The sequence below is a fragment of the Protobothrops mucrosquamatus genome, unplaced genomic scaffold (assembly GCF_001527695.2).
Source record: "Protobothrops mucrosquamatus isolate PMUCROS unplaced genomic scaffold, P.Mucros_1.0 scaffold193, whole genome shotgun sequence".
NCBI classification, from domain to species: Eukaryota; Metazoa; Chordata; class Lepidosauria; order Squamata; family Viperidae; genus Protobothrops; species Protobothrops mucrosquamatus.
The window spans coordinates 71622-93634 of NW_015386549.1; the positions used below are offsets into that span (position 1 = coordinate 71622).

At 37.1% G+C, this 22013-nt stretch overlaps 1 protein-coding gene across 1 annotated transcript in view; it reads left to right on the forward strand.

Moving 5' to 3' along the window:
- Nucleotides 1-22013, forward strand: part of MSRA (methionine sulfoxide reductase A) — a 113807-nt gene that overhangs the window by 27782 nt on the left and 64012 nt on the right. Inside the window, exons 3-4 of the mRNA XM_015813766.2 lie at nt 5952-6056; nt 19988-20094. Coding sequence (XP_015669252.2) covers nt 5952-6056; nt 19988-20094 — 212 coding nt within the window. The remainder of the gene's footprint in view (nt 1-5951; nt 6057-19987; nt 20095-22013) is intronic.

Genomic DNA, 22013 nt, shown 5'->3' on the forward strand with positions numbered 1-22013 from the left:
TTCCATCAAGCGGGATTGGCCTAGGGGGGGGATTGTATAGGGATTTTAATAGGGATTTTATAACTTTTCTAAAAATAACAGGCTAATTTAATATATATTTTAATTGTTTTTAGATATTTATTGTATAGTTTCGTTTTTATTTGCCTGTAAGCCGCCCTGAGTCCTTCGGGAGAAGGGCGGGGTATAAATTAAAGTAATATTAATATTAATATATTAATATTAATATTAATATATTAAATGGGTTGAGCGTTCTTCAAAAAATACTTCAATCAAATTCTCTTCCTCATTCCAAACAATATATACAAAAACAGAGGAAGAATTACTTGATGATTCAAATGCACTGACTTGGAAAGTTATTTGGCAAAGGAAGAAAGCTAGAGTAAGACTGAAGAAAATAGAGGTTTTGATCTATTAGATGGGATATTATACTATTAAACAGATGTTTGAATATGGTTAAGAAAATAGATAACTGTTAGAAATAAAAGTATTATTATAATTAGAAGGATAGGATTTGTAACTAGAATATTATACTTTATTATGAGATGGGAAATATGAAAATTCTAAAAGGGTTTGAATAAGGGAAGCTTTTAGTTACCAAAATATAATTTATTATGAGAAAATTATAAGTGATAGAGATATTTTGAATATTGATAGGAATTAAAATTTTTAAAAAGCGGGAAAAACAGGATAGTGATTGAACAATGGATTTTAAGTGCAATTGAGATATGTTCTGGCTAGAAAAGATATTATAAACTGACACTATCGATATTATGTATAATACCAGAAAAATGTGATGAAGATGTCTATATTTAATTGTATATGTATTAACAGTAACAAGAATTGTATTTGCCCAGTGTGGAAAAATGCATACCACCGGAAGAAGAGAGGATCAAGGAAGCACTGGATGGTGTAGTATTGGAACTAGACTGAGAAAGTTAATATGTACCACTGAATTACCAATGACCCAGACAACATGTTGTTTATTAAGTACTTGGGTATAAAATTAGAAAATTAATAAAATATGTATAAAAAATATTTGAGACATTCCTGAATGAAAAATTTGTATGTTTCTGGCCATGAAGTTCAAATTCTTTATAATACTTTTGTATTTGATTTTTGTGTCATCAAATGTGACCTCTAAAATAACACATTGAATAGTTCCAATGCATGAAGTCTATGGTTTTGCTGCAAGTTTTCTGATCACATGCCTAATTCCTATTATTTTCAGTTTGAATATGACTTAATGTTTTGCAAATCTATGGAAGAAGGTTGTACGTTCTAGAACAGCAAATAGTACAATTCAGGAAGGCAGGGCTTACCAGATCAGGCCAAACTTTATAAGGTGCCACTGTACCAATTTTCACACTGTTACTTTCTATGTTGACAAAAAAAGTCAGTTTTCACTTATGCATTAATGAACTGATCAGTGACTGACCAAAAAATAAAGTCAAAGTTCATTGAAAACATTGTGGGCCAAACTATTGGCTGTTATGTGAGAATATAAATGGGCTAACTAATCAATCCAGCATTCAGCTGCTGTAAAAATGGAATAAAGAAACAAGTAAACAAGGCAAATTCCATGACTGCAATCATTAGGAAGAGAATTGAAAATGGGACTGTCACAATAACATCTTAATGATACTACAGTGCTATGAAGAGTGTAAAAAATAATAAAAAAAATATTAGAGAAATGGAGGAACTCCTTTATGAAGGAAGACAACTGCATGGCTTTTTTTAGCTTCAAACCAAAGGGTAAAGAAGATATGGTATGTATGAAATCATAAATAGCATTGAGACAGGTATATTTTTCTACCTCTTTTCTAATGTTAGAACTCAAGACCATCCACTGAAAGTACATTCAGAGGAATTCAGGACTAATAAAATGAAATACTTTCATGTGCATCGTATAAACTTGAATTTATTGCCAGCTGTTGAGATAATGGCAATAAATTTGAATGTCAAAAAATTGTAAGGAAGATAAAATTCTGTTCAAGGAAGATATTGTTCTGTCCCAGCCTCCATGAATACTGCTCAACTGCTTATTTGGGAGGAAAAAACCCTTTGCATTGAACAAGGCAAGATAAACCCCTTTTGTTTTGACACAGCTTTTATGGAACAAAACTCCAACCATTCCTTTAGCTGTTGAAATGAACAAGATCAGTCTCTGAGTTCTCAGCTAGAATGCTCAAGGTTTAAGTCACTCAAACACACAGAAATCCGACAAACCTGGCTAAATATCCAAGAATCCTGAGGCAAGAAATCCAATGACAGAAGCACAAAGCTGTAGCATGAACGGTTGCCTTTGGCAACCAGCCCCTCCCACCCCTCTGCTCTTTATAGTCCAGCCAGAGTGTGGCTTCTTAGAGTCTTTTACTTTTCCTGGAGAACCACCCCACCGCCCTCCACTGTCCTTGCACGCCTTTCCTCCCTGCGCATCCGTGCATCTGGAACAGGCCCCAGCTGCTCTTCATCTTCGCTCAGTTCAGGCCCCCAACCCAGCTGTCTCTGTGCTTGAGCGTGAGTAGATGGGCCTGGTATCACATCTAGCTCTAAGTCTTTGTGCTCCTCAGAGTCTTCCACAGACTCCGATGTGACCCCAGGCAACCCTTCCCCCCATCCGATTCATCTGATTCGGCTGCCAGATCTGCTAGCAGGCAAGGACTCACAACAGTTATTATCCGTGGCCACTAAAATTGATAGAAATTTCCAATTCCAATTCATACACAATGTGTTGTAATAATATTGCTGGAAAGTAACAACGGAAAGAAGTTACTGCTCTGTTCCAGGTTTGTGAGCATTCCCAAGTTATCCAGTTGGCCACGGAAGGTTGGATTGGATGAGCCTATGTTTATCTCAAAGGTGCAAATTGACAATCTGTGCAAATTGAGAGTCAATGCGATTGAGAATCTGCATAGGTGATGAGCCTTGGGATTAATTTATCAGGGTTTTATATTCTTGTGTTTTTAAAATTTGACCAACAGCAGCTTGACACTTGGTTGGGTTAACCAGTATTATAACTCCCATATAACAAATTTTGTGTGTTGTCACATCAGAGAAATAAATACTTGTGTATGATTTATTCCAAGTACATATTGTTTGAACAAACAAAACCCTACCATAGTATATACCTAAGGATGAATTGAAAATGGATTAATTACAACATTTAAAGCATTGAGAAACCATGCCATCTTCATATGCAACAAAGTCCTTTTCTTTACTTGGTTATATCAGGAAACCATTTAAGGTGAACATTTCAGGATTTGTTTTATATTGTTGTGATTATGTTGAAAAACTGTTCCATAGCTACTAGATACTTTATTCCATGAGGAAGAATTATCTAGATTTCATTATCTTCTTCCTCTTGATTTTGCTTCTGCTTATATTTAAGGAAAAGAATGTTTGGTATTTTTTAACAGTTCTATCATATCTCAGTTCTATTGTGCAATAGAAGTAATGTATCCTTTTAGAACAGGGGTCTTCAAACTTGGCCCTTTTATGACTTGTGGACTTCAACTCCCAGAATTCCTGAGCCAGCATTCCTGGCTGAGGAATTATGGGAGTTGAAGTCCACAAGTCATAAAAGGGCCAAGTTTGAAGACCTCTGTTTTAGAACTTATAATTGTTAATTTGCTAGGTGTAGACCCTTTTCAATCATGCTGCCCACTCTTTGGGCCATTATCTCAATCAGAGACTAGATTGGCCCCAACCCTGCTGGCTTTTTGCAAGACTTAAAGATATTAATTTATTAGTGGGCTTGATGTGTGGTGAGTTCAGGCAGTGGTTGTGTTAATTTGCTGTTGGTGGCTTTTTTTTAACCTTAGCTGCTAATTGCGTATACGTATTTTTTTTAAAAAAATATTGTTTTAAGTTTCTATATAGTTTGTAATTTTTAGTTTTTAATTGCTATCAGCCCTCCAAGGTTTTAATATTTTAATCTGTGTAGTTTTATGTTTTTATTATGATTTTATTTATCATTTTAACTTTTGATTGGGAGCTGCTCAATCAAAGAAAATGGGTGGTAATGTAAACGTGTTAAATAAATAAAGTAATGAATTTTAGATGGATAGTCATATAAACTGAAATAAAGAAATAGTTCTTATGTAAATGAAAACAGTTGATTAATTTTTACTTACTTTTAAATCAGAAAATAAAAATTATTTAGCATTGCAAACAAATTTAAGTAGTAGAATTATCCCTTACTTTGTGGCTGATTAGAGGAGACATTCTCACATGGACTAAAAAAAAAAGCGATCTGTGCCCAATTGTGCTCTTATATGCAAAATCACTATAGCATAGTACCTTTTATCTCCCATCCAGGAATCTGTCATCATTACATTTTATGTTGAAGACTACATTTGACATTTATTATATGCTGCATTTCATAGTAGCATTTTTATGTTTACCTCCTGTTAGGTATGCTTTACACTGAGCTGGAACCTTGCTTTAGGTTGTCCATAACTGTTTATTCTGTTGTTAAAAAACTTGGGCAATTTTTCAGCCAGTCTTGTACTTTGAGATCCTTTAATTGTTAGTGCCAGGAGAAGACATTTGAGACTTTTTACAGACCAAGTTATACTATATCATATATGTCAAAACATAACGCAGCATCAAAATTATATTGTTTAGAATGAATCTAAATGGAGAAGGAAGCCTGATTGTTACTTTGAATGCCATAGTCAGAACATGCTCGGTGACAGAAAAATCAGTGATTTTTCAGCACCGAAAAAAGTGGCAATACAGTAAACGGTAGAACTGAGCATGACAGCAGATTCCTTGTAAGTATTAAAAGAGAAGCACTATGACTAGGGGATTTGAAAAGACAGGTAATTATTACAGCTATGGTTAATTAGGGCTCTGTCAAATCTTTCCTAATTTTTGTGTTGACATTTGACATGGCCAAACATAGTGCCTAAGGCTTGTGCTGTTTGTATTGCCAAAGGCTTATGTTCTTGGATATTATCGCAATCCTCTGTTTAATGCATCCTCTAATCATCATTTTCCTCTATCTCTCATTACCATTGAATTTGGCCAAGGAAACCTGTATTACTTTATTTGCAGTTTATATCAGTGTTATTCCATCAGAAATAGCATTACAATGTTATTTTTTAATTTATGACCTTACAGTGTGATAGATAAAATTTCATTTCTTTTCATACTCTACTTCTTTAATCAGAGGTGATACAGCTGAGAACAGTGAGGCCAAGCTAAAAGCAATAGAGGTTATAAGAAACTTTGCTGAAATAATCTGAGTTTTGTAACTAGTTGTTAAAATGGGAAATACTTTGATAATAATAAAAGCAAATATTAAACTGTTAAAGTAGTTTTCCCCACAAACTATCATATATGATTCTTATAAATGTCCTAGCAATTTTCCCCAGCTCAACAACCCCCCTGCAGTGTGATTAGTTTCCAGGGTCATTTTATCTTGGCAGAGATGGGCAACCTTCAGACACCACTAACTCTTTTTATGCTATTTTCAGAAATAGAGATGTTGCTGAGAAAATTTGGCAGAATGCTTTTCTCTATATTATTAGTTTAGAAGAAACCAGCAAAACATGTATTAATCTAGAAATATAGCATATCAATTTTCCTTTCAAAAATGAACCCACCCACTCCCTAAATAGTAAGGAGAGAGCCAGAATAAAAAGGAGCTGAAACTGCCTTCCATCTCCTCCCTGCCCTACTTGTCACTCATGTGATGTCATGACTTTATTGCCATGCCTTGCAGAGCTGGAAAAAAATGAAGTAAAAAAAAAAGTGTAGTTTCCCAAAGGAATAAAGCATTGCCATTTCTGAAACTACCAGAAAAAGTGGCATGGCTTACAACTATTAATAGCCAGTCTTTTTCTCTCCACATATTTTTACTTGTTTAACATACTAGGGAATAATAAATACATTCTTTGGGTTGGTTTCAATGATTAATATTCTTGTTTCTTATTATTTCATTGAAGGCAAAACTGGCCATACTGAAGTTGTGCGAGTGGTATTTCAGCCGGAAACCATCAGCTTTGAGAAACTGCTCAAGGTCTTCTGGGAGAATCATGACCCGACACAAGGTAGAGTGATGAGTGAGCCAGTATTTAATTATCTTACTAATTACAGCTGGGATAATTAGTGTTTGAGCTGCTTGGAAGAGATGAACCTTGAAATCACACCTCAGCTCAAGAGCATGATTGCAGGCATTTATTGATGAGACGGGAAGCACGAGGAACTAGAATTTCACAAGCCTCCCTCCTCCCCCCTCCCTCCAATAGATGTCTGTGCTGTGAAAATTCCCACAGAGAGACTTATAAGACAATAGAAATTCTTCTCACCTTTGGATTCTTACACCTTCTTCCTTAATGCAATCTCTCGCCTTTCAAATTAAAGGTCTTCTTTCTACATAGCTACACAGTTGATCATTTCAGTTATGATGTTTGTGAGTTTGGTCTATTTCATTTTTTGTGGTATCTTTTATGCTGAGAAAAATAATAATAATAAAATGTTGATGCATTTAGAATAACAATTTGGTGGACAGGTCTTTTAATCAGTATTTTGCTCTAGCAAGTTCTTCCTTGAAAGTGCTTGCAGGCTGCCTGTAATATGCCATTAGAATGACGGAAGCAAGAAAATGTTTTAGTTTGGCACCTTTTCAGAGAAGGTAAATACTATCATATGATTTGATGATGGCATGAACGTACATTTATGATTAAATCTCCAACATTGTGTAAAATTTAATATAACAATTATTTTTATCCTGCCTTTATTATTATTTCATAAATAACATACCTAATACTCTTTCTTCCTCTATTTTTCCCTCAACAATAACCATGTGAGATGAGTTGAGCTGAAAGAGAGTGACTAGGCTAAAGTCGCCCAGCCAGCTTTCATGCCTAAGGCAGGATTAGAACATCACAGTTCTACTTCACATATTTCACTTCACAGTTTCATATGAATATGCTGAAATCCTGCAAAATCTCAGAAAACCTCTTGAGAGATTTTGAAGTAACATAACATCTAATGATCTTCATAGATTTCTGTTATTAATATAATTAGATAGATAGATAGATAGATAGATAGATAGATAGATAGATAGATAGATAGATAGATAGATAGATAGATATAGATATTAGAGCTCTACAACCTTCAGCTATACTCTGCCACCGTATATAAAGGTAAATAATGGTCTTAGTCCCACAATCCTGTTTTCCAGTGGTTCTTCCTGATATATTCAAAGACTATTCAAATATTCAAATTGGGGTGATTACATTCAGAACAATTTGAATATTCTTTGATTTGCAGGCCCAATCCATAGGTGTCACTGACAGGGTACTACTGGCCCATCTTTAAGAAAACAAGAGGGTGTGATAGCTTTCTCCTGCAGAAGCTTGAGATATGTCATGACCTTTTAATGAAATACTTGTCCAGTCATCTTCTCTTTCAAACAGGATATTGAAGAATAAGAAAGAAATATAGTTTCAGCATTTTGGATCATTCTTTTTAAAGAGAATTATTTTCTGTAGACTATATTGCAAATCTATATATTGCGTGTATAACAATGTGCACATACCAACACATGTTAAAGAGAGATCTAATTTGGTACTAAGCAGAAATTTCCTTCAATAAGAATAATTAATCAATGGAACAGCTTGTCTCCCATAGTTGTGGGTGCAAGATAGATTCCTTGTGAAGACCATTGCTGAAGGTCTTCAAGAAAAGATTGGAGACCCACTTGTCCAGAATGCAATAATGTCTTCTGCCTTGGACAGGAGGTTGGACTAGAAGACTTCCAAAGTCCCTTCCAGCTGTATGATTCTATATCTGCCATGGCAACTATTTAGGGAAAATGCAAACTTCCTTCAGTAACCGTTTTATAAGAGTATCCATGATGTGTTCTCAAAATATCAAATACAGTAACTGATCCTAAAGTTTTTGGGAGCTTTTAAATATATGATAATATGATATGCTTTATTTAGCTGTGATTGAATGGGGGGAGGAATGCAATTTCTCCCACTGTAAAACGTTAAGAAGATAGCTAAAATATAGAGAAATGAAATAGGGACTTAGGACTCAAAGCACTTAAGCAAAGTGCCTTTTTTTGCTACCTTTTCCCTTTGTCTTTCCCATTGTTCATTTTGGAACTTCTCGCCTGCCTGCCTGCCTGNGATATCTTTTCTGCAAAGTGCTGATCTTTGCAATGCCTGTCCTTTATTTTTATGTAGGAACATTTCATGCTGTGCTGTTGCTGTTTCAGTTTGGGTCAGGATCACCAGTGCAGCAAGCATGAGCATAAGATATCTTTTTGATGAGCTTTTATTTTCTACCCAAATAGGATGCAGCCCAAACCTTCTGGTACCTACCCCATGAATAGAAAGTTTTATTTCACACATGATCACAAGCAAAAAGAGAGTCAGGGTGGAATAGGTATTTCTCAGCTGCTTGACTGCCTTTGGAATCTTATCGTAATAAATCAGACTTTGGCATCTGTGGTAATAAATTATCACGATAGAAGACTACAGGATTTTGTAAACCAAGTCAAGTGCATGAAACTGCTTTATTTAGATTGCTAATATCAAATAGTACAAGGCTGAGGACCTGAAGATTCCTCATTCAACATACACAAAAATGGACACAAATTTGTATCAGGTCTTTACTGCTTTGTTTCATGTTACCTAAAGGCCCTGATTGTTAGTCACTGAGTGGGAAACGCTGCGCCTCTTATGGAGGCTGCACAAGGAATCTATCATCTGCAAATAATTAGAATTAGACACTAGAAATTACATTGTTTTTCTAATGAGCAGATGTGTCTAGTTGGAGAAGGAGGACAGCTGTACCCATATACAAATGTGAAAGCCAGACTAAACTAACATTGCACATTTCGTGATAACCCTACTTTTATAATGTCAAATGGGTCATTACATAAAGGATCATTGCATAAAATGTACTGATTTTTCAAAATTGTTCAAGATGACTTCTTCAGAGCTTTGAGATATATAAGAAACCCAGACCTCAGTAACAGAGCTGCTTTGCATAAGTGAAGCAAATTCAGCTATTGGGATGGCACTTCCTATTTACCAAGACTTATTGACATGGTATTGTATTCTTTTCTGCTTCAGCCGTAAAGGAGCTGTTCTGGGTCAGATAAAAGATATCCCTGCACTGTGTTCTATTCGTACAGTAGACACGTAGAGCCTTGTGAGAGGCTTACAAGTAGGACTTCTGTCTGGAATAGCATCCCGTGCTCTATGTTGACTCTATGGTCAACATCCATGAGACAGGAGAAATAATGAAGGTTTTCTTTCAAAACACAACTATTTGTGGGGAAGTGGGAGGAGAGATATATATGTTTGAGTTTGTGTTGGGAAACATTCATTGGGACAGAAAGAAATAAGCAAACCATAACCAGAAATCTCACAAAATGAATAGACAGTAGGAAAGAAATTGTCCTTAACCATCAGTCATGTCCCATGTCTATGGTACTTCAAAGTAAAAATCTAAAGAACAATTTTATATAGTGATATTTGGATCTAGAAGATCAAGCAGCAGCAAAGTGCATGAAAATTGACCACTGGGGAAGCTCCTGTACTATACTGATGGACTAGACTAGGGGTGTCAAACTGCTGGCCTGTGGGCCGGTTTCATCCTACTGAAGCTGCACCCACCCCATTGCCGGCAATGCAAAAAGAGTCGCGATACGTCGCGACACATCAATGACGTGGTGAGTTTGACACCCATGGACTAGACTCAAACAGCAGCTCAACTCAAATAGAGCTCACTGATTTGTACTTGTTCAACATGTAGTAGGAACCCAACCATTAATAGGAACCATGACATTGTGTTAAGCCATCATTTAACAAGTAAGATACTACAGTATATTAGGTGACCTAGGGAATGTTCTAGTAATTCAGGTCTAGAGTTTGTCTTAATATTTGAACCCAGCCTTTGAATTCTTTATCTTTTGCCTGTAGCATTGATATTACTTATTTATCATATTCATACTTATCACCCATCTCATAGAATTTGATTATGTATGATAAAAACATAAAAATAATAATTACAAAACCACTCTAAAATTAAAATGTAAATATTACCATTATTTAAAAAAAGCTTTAAAAAGATAAAAAGAATATAGATGTTATGCACAATGAAGCCACCTCTCTAATCCTCATTTCCACAAGACTCCCAAACCTATTATACAATCAAGTTTTAAGGGACTTCTGAAAAGAAGGGTAGGTCTCACCTCAGGAGTGGGAGAAATGATGTTCCATAGTGCAGGCACAACTGCAGAAAAGGCCCCTCTTTTGGTCCCACAAAATATAGTTCATTAGCAGAGAGGATCTGAAGCATATCCCTATGATTCTGGGTTCTGCTAAACCTGATGGAACAGGTAGAAGTAATCGGGAACAGGTAGTTCGTTAAATAACCTGTCCCATGCCATGAAGAAGGACTTTAAAGGTCAAAACTAGCAAGTTGAATTGGACCTGGAAGCAACCTAGCCATTTGCCATTCTAGGGGTACAGATAACTGCATGTGCTATTGCATTTTGTACCAGCTGAAGTTCCAGATACTCTTCAAGGGTAATCCATATAGAGCAGATTACTAGTCCTCTTAGAGGTGACTGGACTTGTGTGACCGTGAGCAGAAATTCCTAATCCAGCAACTGATGCACAACCTGAAACTGTTCAAAGGCAATCCTAGCCAGGACTGTAACCTGCTCTTCATGCGTCTCTGCAGTATACTAATGTAGCTGTATGCTCATGATACCCAATTACAGGTAGTCCTCAACTTACAACAGTTCATTTAGTGACTGTTCAAAGTTACAATGGCACTAAAAATGTGACTTATGATCATTTTTCAGTTACAACCTTTGCAGCATCCTCATGATCATGTGATCAAAATTCAGATGCTTGGCAACTGGTTCATATTTATGACTGTTGCTGTGTCCCAAGGTCATGTGATCCCCTTTTGCAACCTTCTCACAAGCAAAGTCAATGAGGAAGCCAGATTCACTTAACAACCAGGTTACTAACTTATCAGTGCAGTGATTCAAAGTAAAAATCTAAAGAACACTTAACAAATGTTTCACTTAACAACAGAAATTTTGGGCTCAATTGTAATCGGAAGTTGAGGAATACCTGTATACATCTCTGCCCCTGGTGAATTAAGCAATGCTATTGATGTTCTATCCTGGTTCTTGGAGGCTATGGGGATCTGGATGGGGAACAACAGGCTTCAACTGAAGCCTGGTAAGACTGAGTGGCTCAGGGTTTTGGGGCCTTCTCATTCTGGGATCCCCAAGTTGCACATCACGTCTTCCTGGAGCAGTGCAACCCCATTTAGTACCAAAGGTAGTATAGTCCCAGAAGAAGAAGAGTCCCATATGTCTCATGTACAGTAAGGTTTTTGTTTCCACATGTCTCCTTTCTTCTTAATTCACCTGCACTTTTGTCCCCCATTATTTGCTCAATCTATATGTCAGATACACTGCTCTGCCCTTCTTTTTCTTTTGCACATGAGTTGTGCTTTGTCCGGGATCTTCTTCATTATTTTATTTCCTCTATTCTGTCCTGTCACCATTCATCATCTGTTGCCCCTGCCACGCTGCATGGCACAGTCAGTCAAACCAAATCACTAACATTTTTTAGGAAATGTTCTGCGCCAGGTGAAGCCCATCAAAAGTTGCTGTTATTTCCAGAACGTTTTGTCACATAAGGCAAGTGACATTATTATTTTGTACACTGAACACAAGGTCAAAGTTTCTTTTACCAAGACAGGTTTTGGATTCTGGGCATTATACGTCTAGTCATTTCAGGCATGAAATAAAATAGTTGCTTGCAGTCCATAAAATAAAACTCAGCCAGTGTAACCAATAAGCTGCAACACAGTTTTTGGTTTTCAGAAGGTTTTTAGAATAATCTGACCTGCCTTTCACATTTTTGCTAACCAGGGAATTGGGGAGGGATGTGATACAGTGACTGCATCCAGTACAAAATAAGCCCATTCATTATTTATGCATTATTCATGGCAGTTTGTGAACACTGCATTCCTTTGGTGAGTTTGATTTACATTCTGCATTAAAATTCAAGCATAAATGCTACATGGATTATTAGTAGGCTTTTAATCTTTGATTTCATGTCTAATTAGTTACAAGAGGTCAAACCTGATTTTCTCTTTCTCCTTTTTCCCTGAAACAGCATTTTCAGACGACTGTTTTTCTTCCCTATTACCTAAAGCCTCTACCTTCTCATAATGTAATGCAGTAATAACTTGCCTTAATGATAACATAAGAGACTTCTATGAATTTTATAGATGTCTTAATCCTCAGTATGCTGTAATCTAGACAGGGTTAAATGATTCAGTGCATAAGTAAGACAAAATATTGAGTGCATGAGGAAGCCATACTATATGAAAACAATTCGTCTCTCTAGCTCATTGTGTCTAAGTGAACCATGGTTTGATCAACCCAGTTGTATGGATTTGTACGACACTCTGCATTATTAACTACATAGGTGAGGTTCTCACAATGTATTAAATATAATGAGTTTGTCTAATTATGTGGCTTGATGTATTATGCAAACATTCCTTAATACAGTGGTGGTATTCAGTTGGTTTGCACCACTTCGGCAGAACCTGTAGCTAATTTTTTGCTGCCCAGGCCCAGAATGGACTTCCAGAAGGGGCATCCACACAGAGAACCGGTTGTTCACATATTTGAATCCCACCACTGCCTTAATAGGCATTGGCTGTCCAAGTAGAGAGAGATCCTTCCCATTCTCTGTTATTGACTCTTTTAATTCTAGAATTTTAAATGAATCTCATACATTTTGCTTTTAGATCAGGTGTATTTCAAGCAGGTACAATTTCTCTCAAAGTTAAACTGATACTGTCAACTTCTTAATGTCTATGGAGATTCTCAGTCATCCAGGTCATGGTTGTCCCAAAGGTGCTTTTTCAAGAGGCAACTGGACTTTCTTGTTTTTCTTCAAAGACGTTTCACTTCTCATCCAAGGAAGCTTCTTCAGCTCTGACTGGATGGTGGGAAATGGAAAGAGTTATATTCCTTGCAGACAGCTGGTCTTTTGCATTCTTTTAGAGAGTCATTGAGGCCACTTGGAGGTTTATCTGTGTTCTCAGGGTCACCTGAATAGTGCAAATGGGTGTGGAGCCTTCTTGGAACTGCTGAAAGGACTGTGTTGTAGATTGGAGATAGATGATGTCATATCCCTCCCCCTCTGTTGAGAGACGGCTGTTCAATTTTGACATATGAGGGCAATTCGGAAATAAACCTGTTTGGTTATCATTCGCAAATACAGAACTTTTATTATATACGGTACATCAGAAAACTACAACATTACATTATTTTTCAACATAATCACTATTTAAATTGAGGCACTTGTCATAATGTCTTACAAGGTTTGAAATTCCTTAGTAGTAGTCGGTTGGTGCCAACGGAACTGCTTCAAAAGTTCTTGGGTGCATCTAGCGGTGTGGGGGCAAGCATTATCGTGAACCAACACCACACTGGACTTCAGCATGCCCTAACGCTTGTTATGGATGGCTCATCTGAGTTTTTGTAATGTTTCACAGTAGACTTCTGAACTGATGGTCGAACTACACTCTATGAACTTCACTAGCAGTACTCCTTTGGCATCTTCACATTTGGCGAGATTTTCTATGGCACCACTTCCAGTGTGGTGTTGGTTCACAATAATGCTTGCCTGCATACCGCTAGTCGCACCCAAGAACTTTTAAAGCAGTTCCATTGGTATGTTTTTGATCACCCACCCCCCCATAGTTCAGATTTGGCGCCAAGCAACTACTACTAAGGGATTTCAAACCTTGTAAGACGTTATGACAAGTGCCTCAATTTGAATGGCGATTATGTTAAAAAGGAATGTAATGTTTTAGTTTTCTAATGTGTATAATAAAAGTTCTATATCTGTGAGTGTCTGTCATTGATAACCAAGTGGAGGTTTATTTCTGAATTGCCCTTGTAGATGGCCTCTCTCATCCCTCTTTCAAACCAGCAGTCCTCTCTATCCGAAATGTGGACTTTGCTGTCTTCAAAAGAGTGGCCTTTGTCTTTTAAATACAGATGGACGGCTGAATCTTGTCCTGATGGGTTTGTTCTCCTATGTTGTGCCATGCATTTATGAAGTGGTTGTTTTGTTTTGTCAATCACATATCTCACTGCATTGTACTGCATATACCACATTGCTCAGTTTGTGTCTGGGCATTTTATCCTTGGGGTGTATAAGCTTCTGCCTTAGTGTATTCTTGGGTTTAAAGTATGCTTGTATGTTGTGTTGGCTGAAGATCCTCCTGAGCTTTTCAGCTATTCCTGCAACGTATGGAATAACCACATCTCTTTGTTTATTGTTCTCTTTGTCTGTTATGGAGGAGCTCCTGCTGGGCCATTTTTGGGATTTGATGAAGGCCCACTAGGGATAGCCACATGTTCTGAGGGCTTCCTTGATGTGTTTTAATTCTTTTTCTTTCCCATCTTTGCTGGTAGGCAGGCCTTCAGCTTGGTGGTGTAGGGTTCTGATAACTCCCATTTTATGCTCCAGTGGATGGTGAAAATCAAAATGTAAATATAGATGTGTGTGTGGCGGGTTTTTTTTTTTTTTGAACTTCAGTGTTAAGGCTTCTGTCTTTCTTAATGTGTATTGCACAGCTCAGGAAGGCTAGACTATTTCCTCAACATCTTCCTGCATGAATTTGATGTATTTGTCCACCGAGTTGATATGTTTGGTGAATGCTTCCAATTCCTGTGTTTTGATCTTGACCCAAGTGTCATCCACATACCTATACCACTGAGTATATGGAATTCCTGTGAAGGAATTTAGGGCTTTGGTTTTTACCTCTTCCATATAGAGATTGGCCACAATGGGGGACATGAGTGAACCCACGGCACAGCCGTGTTTTTGTCTGTAAAAACATTCATTGTATTAAAATAGATAGTGGTCAGGCAGAAGTCCAGCATGGCACATATGTGTTCTGGGCTGAGGTTGGTTCTGTCACCTAAGGTGCTGCCTTGTAGCAGTCATTTCTTCACTATCGTGAGAGCTTCAGTTGTTGGAATGCAAGGGAAGAGGGAAGTCACATCATAGGAAACCATGGTCTCATCCAGGTCCAGTTTTAGTTTCCAAACCTTGCTGGCAAAGTCCTGTGAATTGTTGATGTGATGGGTGGTGTGGTCAACTAGAGCAGGGGTGTCAAACTTGCAATGTCATGTGACGTGTTGCAATGTATCACAATTTTTTTCCCATTGCCGGCAATGGGGTGGGCACAGTTTCGCCATGACGCATCTGGCCCGCAGGCTGCCAGTTTGACACCCCTGGAACTAATAAGATGGTTAGTTGTTTGGCAGTGTTGTAGGTGACAGAATTGATGCTGCTGACAATTGGTCTGAGTGGAGTTCCCTCTTTGTGGATTTCAATAAAGTACAGTTATAGTCTTCCTGTAATTTCTAATCTGGACCTATCTCATAGGACTTATTTATTTTATTAAATATACATGCCATCCATCTCACTAATGAAGCAACTCTGGGCAGCTTACGAAATAATTAACTGTGCCTGTCTTAAGTTTTGGAGAGGTTTGGGTCTATTTTTCACACCTTTGTAATTTATTGTTGTTAGTCCTCTTATTAAATCTATTGTCTTCCAATAACAACTCCTGTTGAAGAAATTATAAAATCATTGTATACTCCCAGCAATCAAAACAGTACTGGGAGGCAGCAACCATTGGGTGTTGAAGGGTTTTTTTTTTTTTGCTGCCAGTTCATCTCTATGCTGCATTGGCTATATAAATGGGTTTACCATACTAGCTGATTTTCATACTATGACCTTCTTTTTAGTTTTCTTTTCCCTTGGCAACTCTTATGCTTTGTTCACATAATCGTTACAGTGAGTGATGAGATCCAACCAGGGCTACACAATATAGATACCTTTTGTTAGATAATAATATGAGGAGCTGCAAGAAAGGAGTTTTTATTAGTCTTAACTCAGCAGGTATTGATTGGGGTAGAGAAAGAAAATGGAGGATCAATATATTAGAAAGCAAATGGCAGCTGTAGAAAATGTAAATCAAAGCTCTGTTTTTTACAATCTAAGAAACTATGAGCTGCCCTTTACAGTTTCACTACACCACACCAAAGAGTGTTTCAGAAAGTAGTAATTTGTCTCCCTTAATAGTATAATTTCATTTGGGAATGAAAGACTAGAAAAGAAAACTATTAGGTTCTTGTCACCTATGGGAAGGAAATTAGAAATGGCACTGGTATGACACTCAAAAATATCATTACACCTTAATACTAGAAAGGAGTAAAACCTGAATAATTTCATAACCTCAACAGAGATTGGCAGATTAAAATAAATTAATCTAGATGCAAACTTTATTGCAGTGTTATATGAGTTATACCAAAATTTAGTGATTCTTTTTGATTTGCAAAACACATTTTACACATCGCTGGTGGCTTTGATTAAGAGGTACCTGTACCTTTTGCCAATATTCATTTTTATTTTACAGTTTTAATAAAAGGACAGGATGTCATATATCAGGAATAACTAGCCCAAACTATAAACAGTAAAATATAAGCACAAAGGAGAGACACATACAGAAGAAAAAAGAGAGAACTAGGTATTTCAGCAGTGAATAACAGGAAGGACAAATATGAGTTCTCTTCAATAGACTTAGGAAATAGAAGTTTTAAATCAGAAAAATTAAAAATACAAAAATCAACACTGGTCTTTATAATGGATAAACTCCCTACTTTGAAATAGTTAACTCTTGACCATAATGAAAATATTAAATAAATTAAGAGAGGCCTTATTCTACATGGGTCAGTGCACAATTTATCAATAAATGTGCTTACTATAATACAGTAGTAAAAATCTTCTTGATTTTCTTCATACAGTTTCCTTTCATTAGGTTGAAGGCTATACAGTATAGAACAGGGGTCCCCAACCCCCGGTCCGTGGACCAGTACTGGGCCGCAGCATGCCAGCAACCGGTCCGCACAAACAAGTCAGGCAGCACACAAAACTACGCCCCCTCCGATCTGCGGAAAAATCTCTCTCCATGTAACCGGTCCCTGGTGCTCAAAAGGTTGGGTACCTCTGGTATAGAATATATCATGGTGTGTGTTCTGGCTAGACCTTGGTCCAATTGAAAACATATCTGTACCTCAGTTTCACTATTAAATTTTAGATAATTCAGATTTGTACAGCATCTTTAGTTCACAGTTTTCTGTTTTCTTATCTATACTTTTAAAAGCCCAGCTATTCCTTACACAAATGAATTTAAGAACAACTCTATTTAAGAACATTTATTTGGTAGCATGTTAATGTTACTATGATTCTAGCATGATGCCTAAATGACAAATAGCATGTCATGTTAAACAGTTTAATATCCTTACTAATTTTACCATTATAATTTGCATAATAGTTACCACTAGTCCTAATAGTAAATATCCATTTGCTTCTCTGTGGAAAATCCTTCTCCTAAGATTTTAAAATATAGGGTATGGGGAGCTGTATGAAATCCCAAATGATTTTCAGGACAACTTAAAAAACAGTTTATTCTTTCTATTTATTATGGTTTAGTAATCAGAGCTATTCTGCTTTTGATGTTAATGCTCAATTTTAATGATAGTTTAAATTGCAATACAGGTATTCCTTGACTTACAACAGTTTGTTTAGTGATCATTTAAAGTTACAAGAGCACTGAAAAAAGTGACTTATGACTGTTCTTCATACTTACGACCATTGCAGCATCCCCATGATCATGTGATCAAAATTCAGATGCTTGGCAACTGACTCGTGTATTGCAGTGTCCCAGGATCATGTTATCACCTTCTGACAAGCAGTGTCAATGGGGAAGACAGATTCACTTAACAACAGTGTTACTAACTTAACAACTGCAATGATTCACTTAGCAACTATGACAATAAAAGTTGTAAAATGGGGCAAAACTCACTTAACAAATGTCTCACTTAGCAACAGACTTACAACTGTGGTTGTAAGTTGAGGACTACTTGCATTTTGTGGTCACTTATAACGTCAAAAGGCACTACAGAAATATTTTTAATAAATTGGTGAAAAAGAAAACATTAGTTTGTACTATTTGCTTGGATAGCTAATCTTTGTAGTTGATCTCCCTTTCTTTTGTTTCTTTCTTATGATACGTTTATATTATTTTGTGTTTAAAAAGAAAGTTAGGACTCAAGGAAACTATCACCAGACTATAGTTCCACCATTATCTTTTTACGACAGTTCATATATCATAGACTCATAAAGTTGAAATGTCCTCTGAGGCCATCAAGTCCAACCTCCTTCTTAGGTTAATACCTGATGGCCATCTGGCCTGCACTTAAACACATCCAATGAAAGGATGCCCATCATTTCTCTGAAAAATGTTACTGTTCTTACAAGGAATTTTAGGGAATCAGCCTAATCATGCATTATCTTGTGTTCTGTGCTCTAGGAAAATAAATCCATTATTTTGTATGGTATCTTTTCATGTATTGAAGAGTGTTAGATTTAAGATTATTATATATACAGGTAGTCCTTGACTTACAACAGATCATATAGTGATCGTTCAAAGTTATAATGGCACTGAAAAATGTGATCTATGACTGTTTTTCATAATTACGACCTTTGCAGCATCCCTATGATCATGTGATCAAAATTCAGATGCTTGGCAACAGGTTTATATTTATGATGTTGTAGTGTCCCAGGGTCATGTGATCACCTTTTGCGACTTTCTCACAAGCAAAGTCAATGGGGAAGCCAGATTCACCGAGCAACTGGGTTAACTATACTAACTTACTAACTTATCAACTGCAGTGATTCACTTAACAACTGTGGTAAGAAAAGTTGTAAAATAGGGCAAAACTCACTTAACAAACGTCTCACTTAACAACAGAAATTTTGGGCTCAATTGTGGTCATGTTGAGGATTACTTGTAATAGTTTGGTGCAGTGGTATATTCTAGAAACCAGAAGACTATGAGATCTAGGCTTCCTTTAGGCATGAAAGCTGGTTGGATGACTTTGGGCCAGTTACTCTCTTTCAGTCTGCTCCACCTACCTCCCCATCCCTTCCATCATGGCTCAGTCACTTATCTTTTTGGTAGGTCTTTGGGAAGCAGCTCCTCTACCATGTGATCTTCCTACCCAGTGGAGACCGTGTGGGGCCATCCCAGTAGTGGATACCATTTTGGGAGCAGATGGAATGAATTGGGGCTGCTCCAAAATGGCATCCACTTCTAGGAAGGTGCCACACAGCCTCCACTGTAAAGGGAGGCCAAGAGCCAGCTCTCCTGCCAAACACTATCTCTTTTGATAGAATCGTCATGTAACAATAACATTTCAAGTTGATGATTATTGGCTTGTGATCTGACTGCAGAATTGCACTTTCTGTTGTAATTTTAACCAAATGGCTAATCATGATCTAATCAGCTCTGAATTTATCTCCTTCACAACCTTACATTTGCATTTTAGGTATTTAAAACTGATTTTATTTCAGGTTTGCTTTATTGTTTTAGTAATAGATTTTAATTTTGTTTATCATCTTTGAGATTGGTCTGCCTCCCACAGGAAGAAAAAAGGACTGAAAACTCTAGTCATATGTTTATATGTTACATAGAAAGGTGACTGAACTATTTAAATTATTTTGCTTTTTGCATTTTTACCCTTTAATCACCAGAAAAACATAACAGGTTATGAGAGCTACCCTCTCACACAAAAAAGGTATGAGTGAACACCATATGAGGTGACCCCTGGAGGAGATATAGTATCAACTGGAAGTCACAAGGTTTAAGCCAAAGCAGGACGTGGGTCCACGGGGAGGGGACCCAGGGGGCTTCTAGAAGAAGTTCTAAGTCATGTATATTTATATCTTACAGGATCCATTACTCTGGAGTTCTGTCATTCCACTGTTATTATTGAACTACACTGCAATTCTGTAACTAAACATTCTATCCCTTCCTTTATTTTTATTTTTAGGGATGCGGCAGGGAAATGATGTTGGGACACAATATCGGTCTGCCATCTATACAGTCACCCCAGAACAAATGGAGTCTGCCTTGAAATCTAAAAGTGATTACCAAAAGGTAAGGATAAACGTAAAATGCTTCCAGGTCACCTTGCAATATTCAGGCTGAGAAAAGCCATTACAACTTATCCTCTCAATTTATGTCTACAATTGGAACTCAGTTGTTGAGTGAAGTAATTAAGAAAGCAAAACATTTCCCTGCTGAAAAAGGGCAGATAGCTCTTCTTGAAGCATGGAAGTAAACCCGTGTGCTGGGCGGGAGAAATGAGGCACAAAGATTACTACTTTGTTTTTCCACTACAGTGCACAGGTTCCTTTCTCCTACGTGTACAGAAGGGAGCTCATGCACAGAGCTAGAGAGATGGGGATCATGTAGCTCAACAAACCATTTCTGTCCCTTCCCCTGCCATACATGGAGGAGAGGGGATTCTTTGGCATGTGGCAGCAGCTTGCAACCTTCCCTGTCAGCTTCCCCATTGTCCTGGCAGAGTGGCAGAGAAGATTGCAAATGATGATCACATGACCGCAGAGCATGTGCACATGTTGCCAAGCACCCAGATCACAAATACATCACAAACACAAAGTCATGTTTTATGATGGCTGGAAGTGCTTGACAGACTGTAAAGCGGCCTTTCATGCCATCATAACCTTGAATGGTTGTTAAAGTACTGGTTGTATGCCATGGACTATCTTTATCAGTTTTGTAGCAACTAGCCTAGGGATGGGCAATTAATTTTCTGAAAGGGCCAGACGAGAAACTGGGCCTATTGTGGAGGATTGCTGCTGCCCCACCTCTGCCAATGTTGCACTGACACCCCAGTGCTGACATTGCCCTATACCCTAACCTCCAATGCTGCCCTGCAGTTGACACTGCTGATGCCCACTCCTTGCCATCAATGCCATGGGCCAGAGTGGGACCGCCTTCATGACACCATGAAGATTAGCTATGTATTTTATTTCCAATCTCACTGTTAAGATCAGTGTATTTATATCAGATATTATTTTAGCATTGCTGTACTTTTTCAAGCTATCGTTCATAATGAAGAGAAACTAAATTTCATTTTTGATGTGTGCCGTTTTGCCCACAGTAAAAAAATGACAATAAAGGTTATCTTATCTTATCTTATCATTCAGAATCATGAATATCTTCCAGTATTGTTTGCTGTCTGTTTGAATAGCTAATAGCTGGAGACTCTTTATAAAATATGTGATGACTGACATCACTACCTTTGAATTTTCTTTCCGCAAGGGACAGCAAGCAAAGTAAAATATCAGCAGGGAGATTTGTTGGCTAATGATTTCACTTCAGTTAGATATAAACAAAAGAAGAATGGGAGACAGTGGCAAACATGTAACTCTCATAATTGCAAGCTTGAGTTGTTTATTCACTTGAGAACAATTTTACTTTGTAAAATGGTATAAAATATTTTATATATTTACATAGTTAGGAATGTAGGATATTTTCAAATCAAGCTCCCATACAGTGTATAAATCAAGTCAAGTGACATAATAAATTCTAAAATTCATGTACTTTTAGTTTTTGTATTTATCCTGAATATATTGATTATATTTGAAATAGCGGAGATAGCAGCAGGTAATGGCATGGGAAAAAATGGTGGTCTGCTACTATGTTAATGTCCTTTCCCAAAATCTCCTTCTCATTAATTCCCAGTGAACTATAAACTTTATTCTAAGGAATCCCTGCATCATTATTATTCATTCCCCTCCCAAGAGGACTAAGGATGGTCCTCATTAATTTATATTGGGTTTTTTCCCTCTAGTTTTATGTGCAATTTTTGGGAGATGAGTTTAAGTTTGAAAAATGTTTTTTTTTCCTTGCCCCAGGAAATCTTTCTGGTTGTATATAGAAAGGAAGTTTTTTTAAAAATGGGGGAAGGCTTGCTATCTGTATTCTTACAGATTGTCAGCAATATTCTGTGAAAAATAAAGCATATTAAGTTTACATTTTACAAAGTG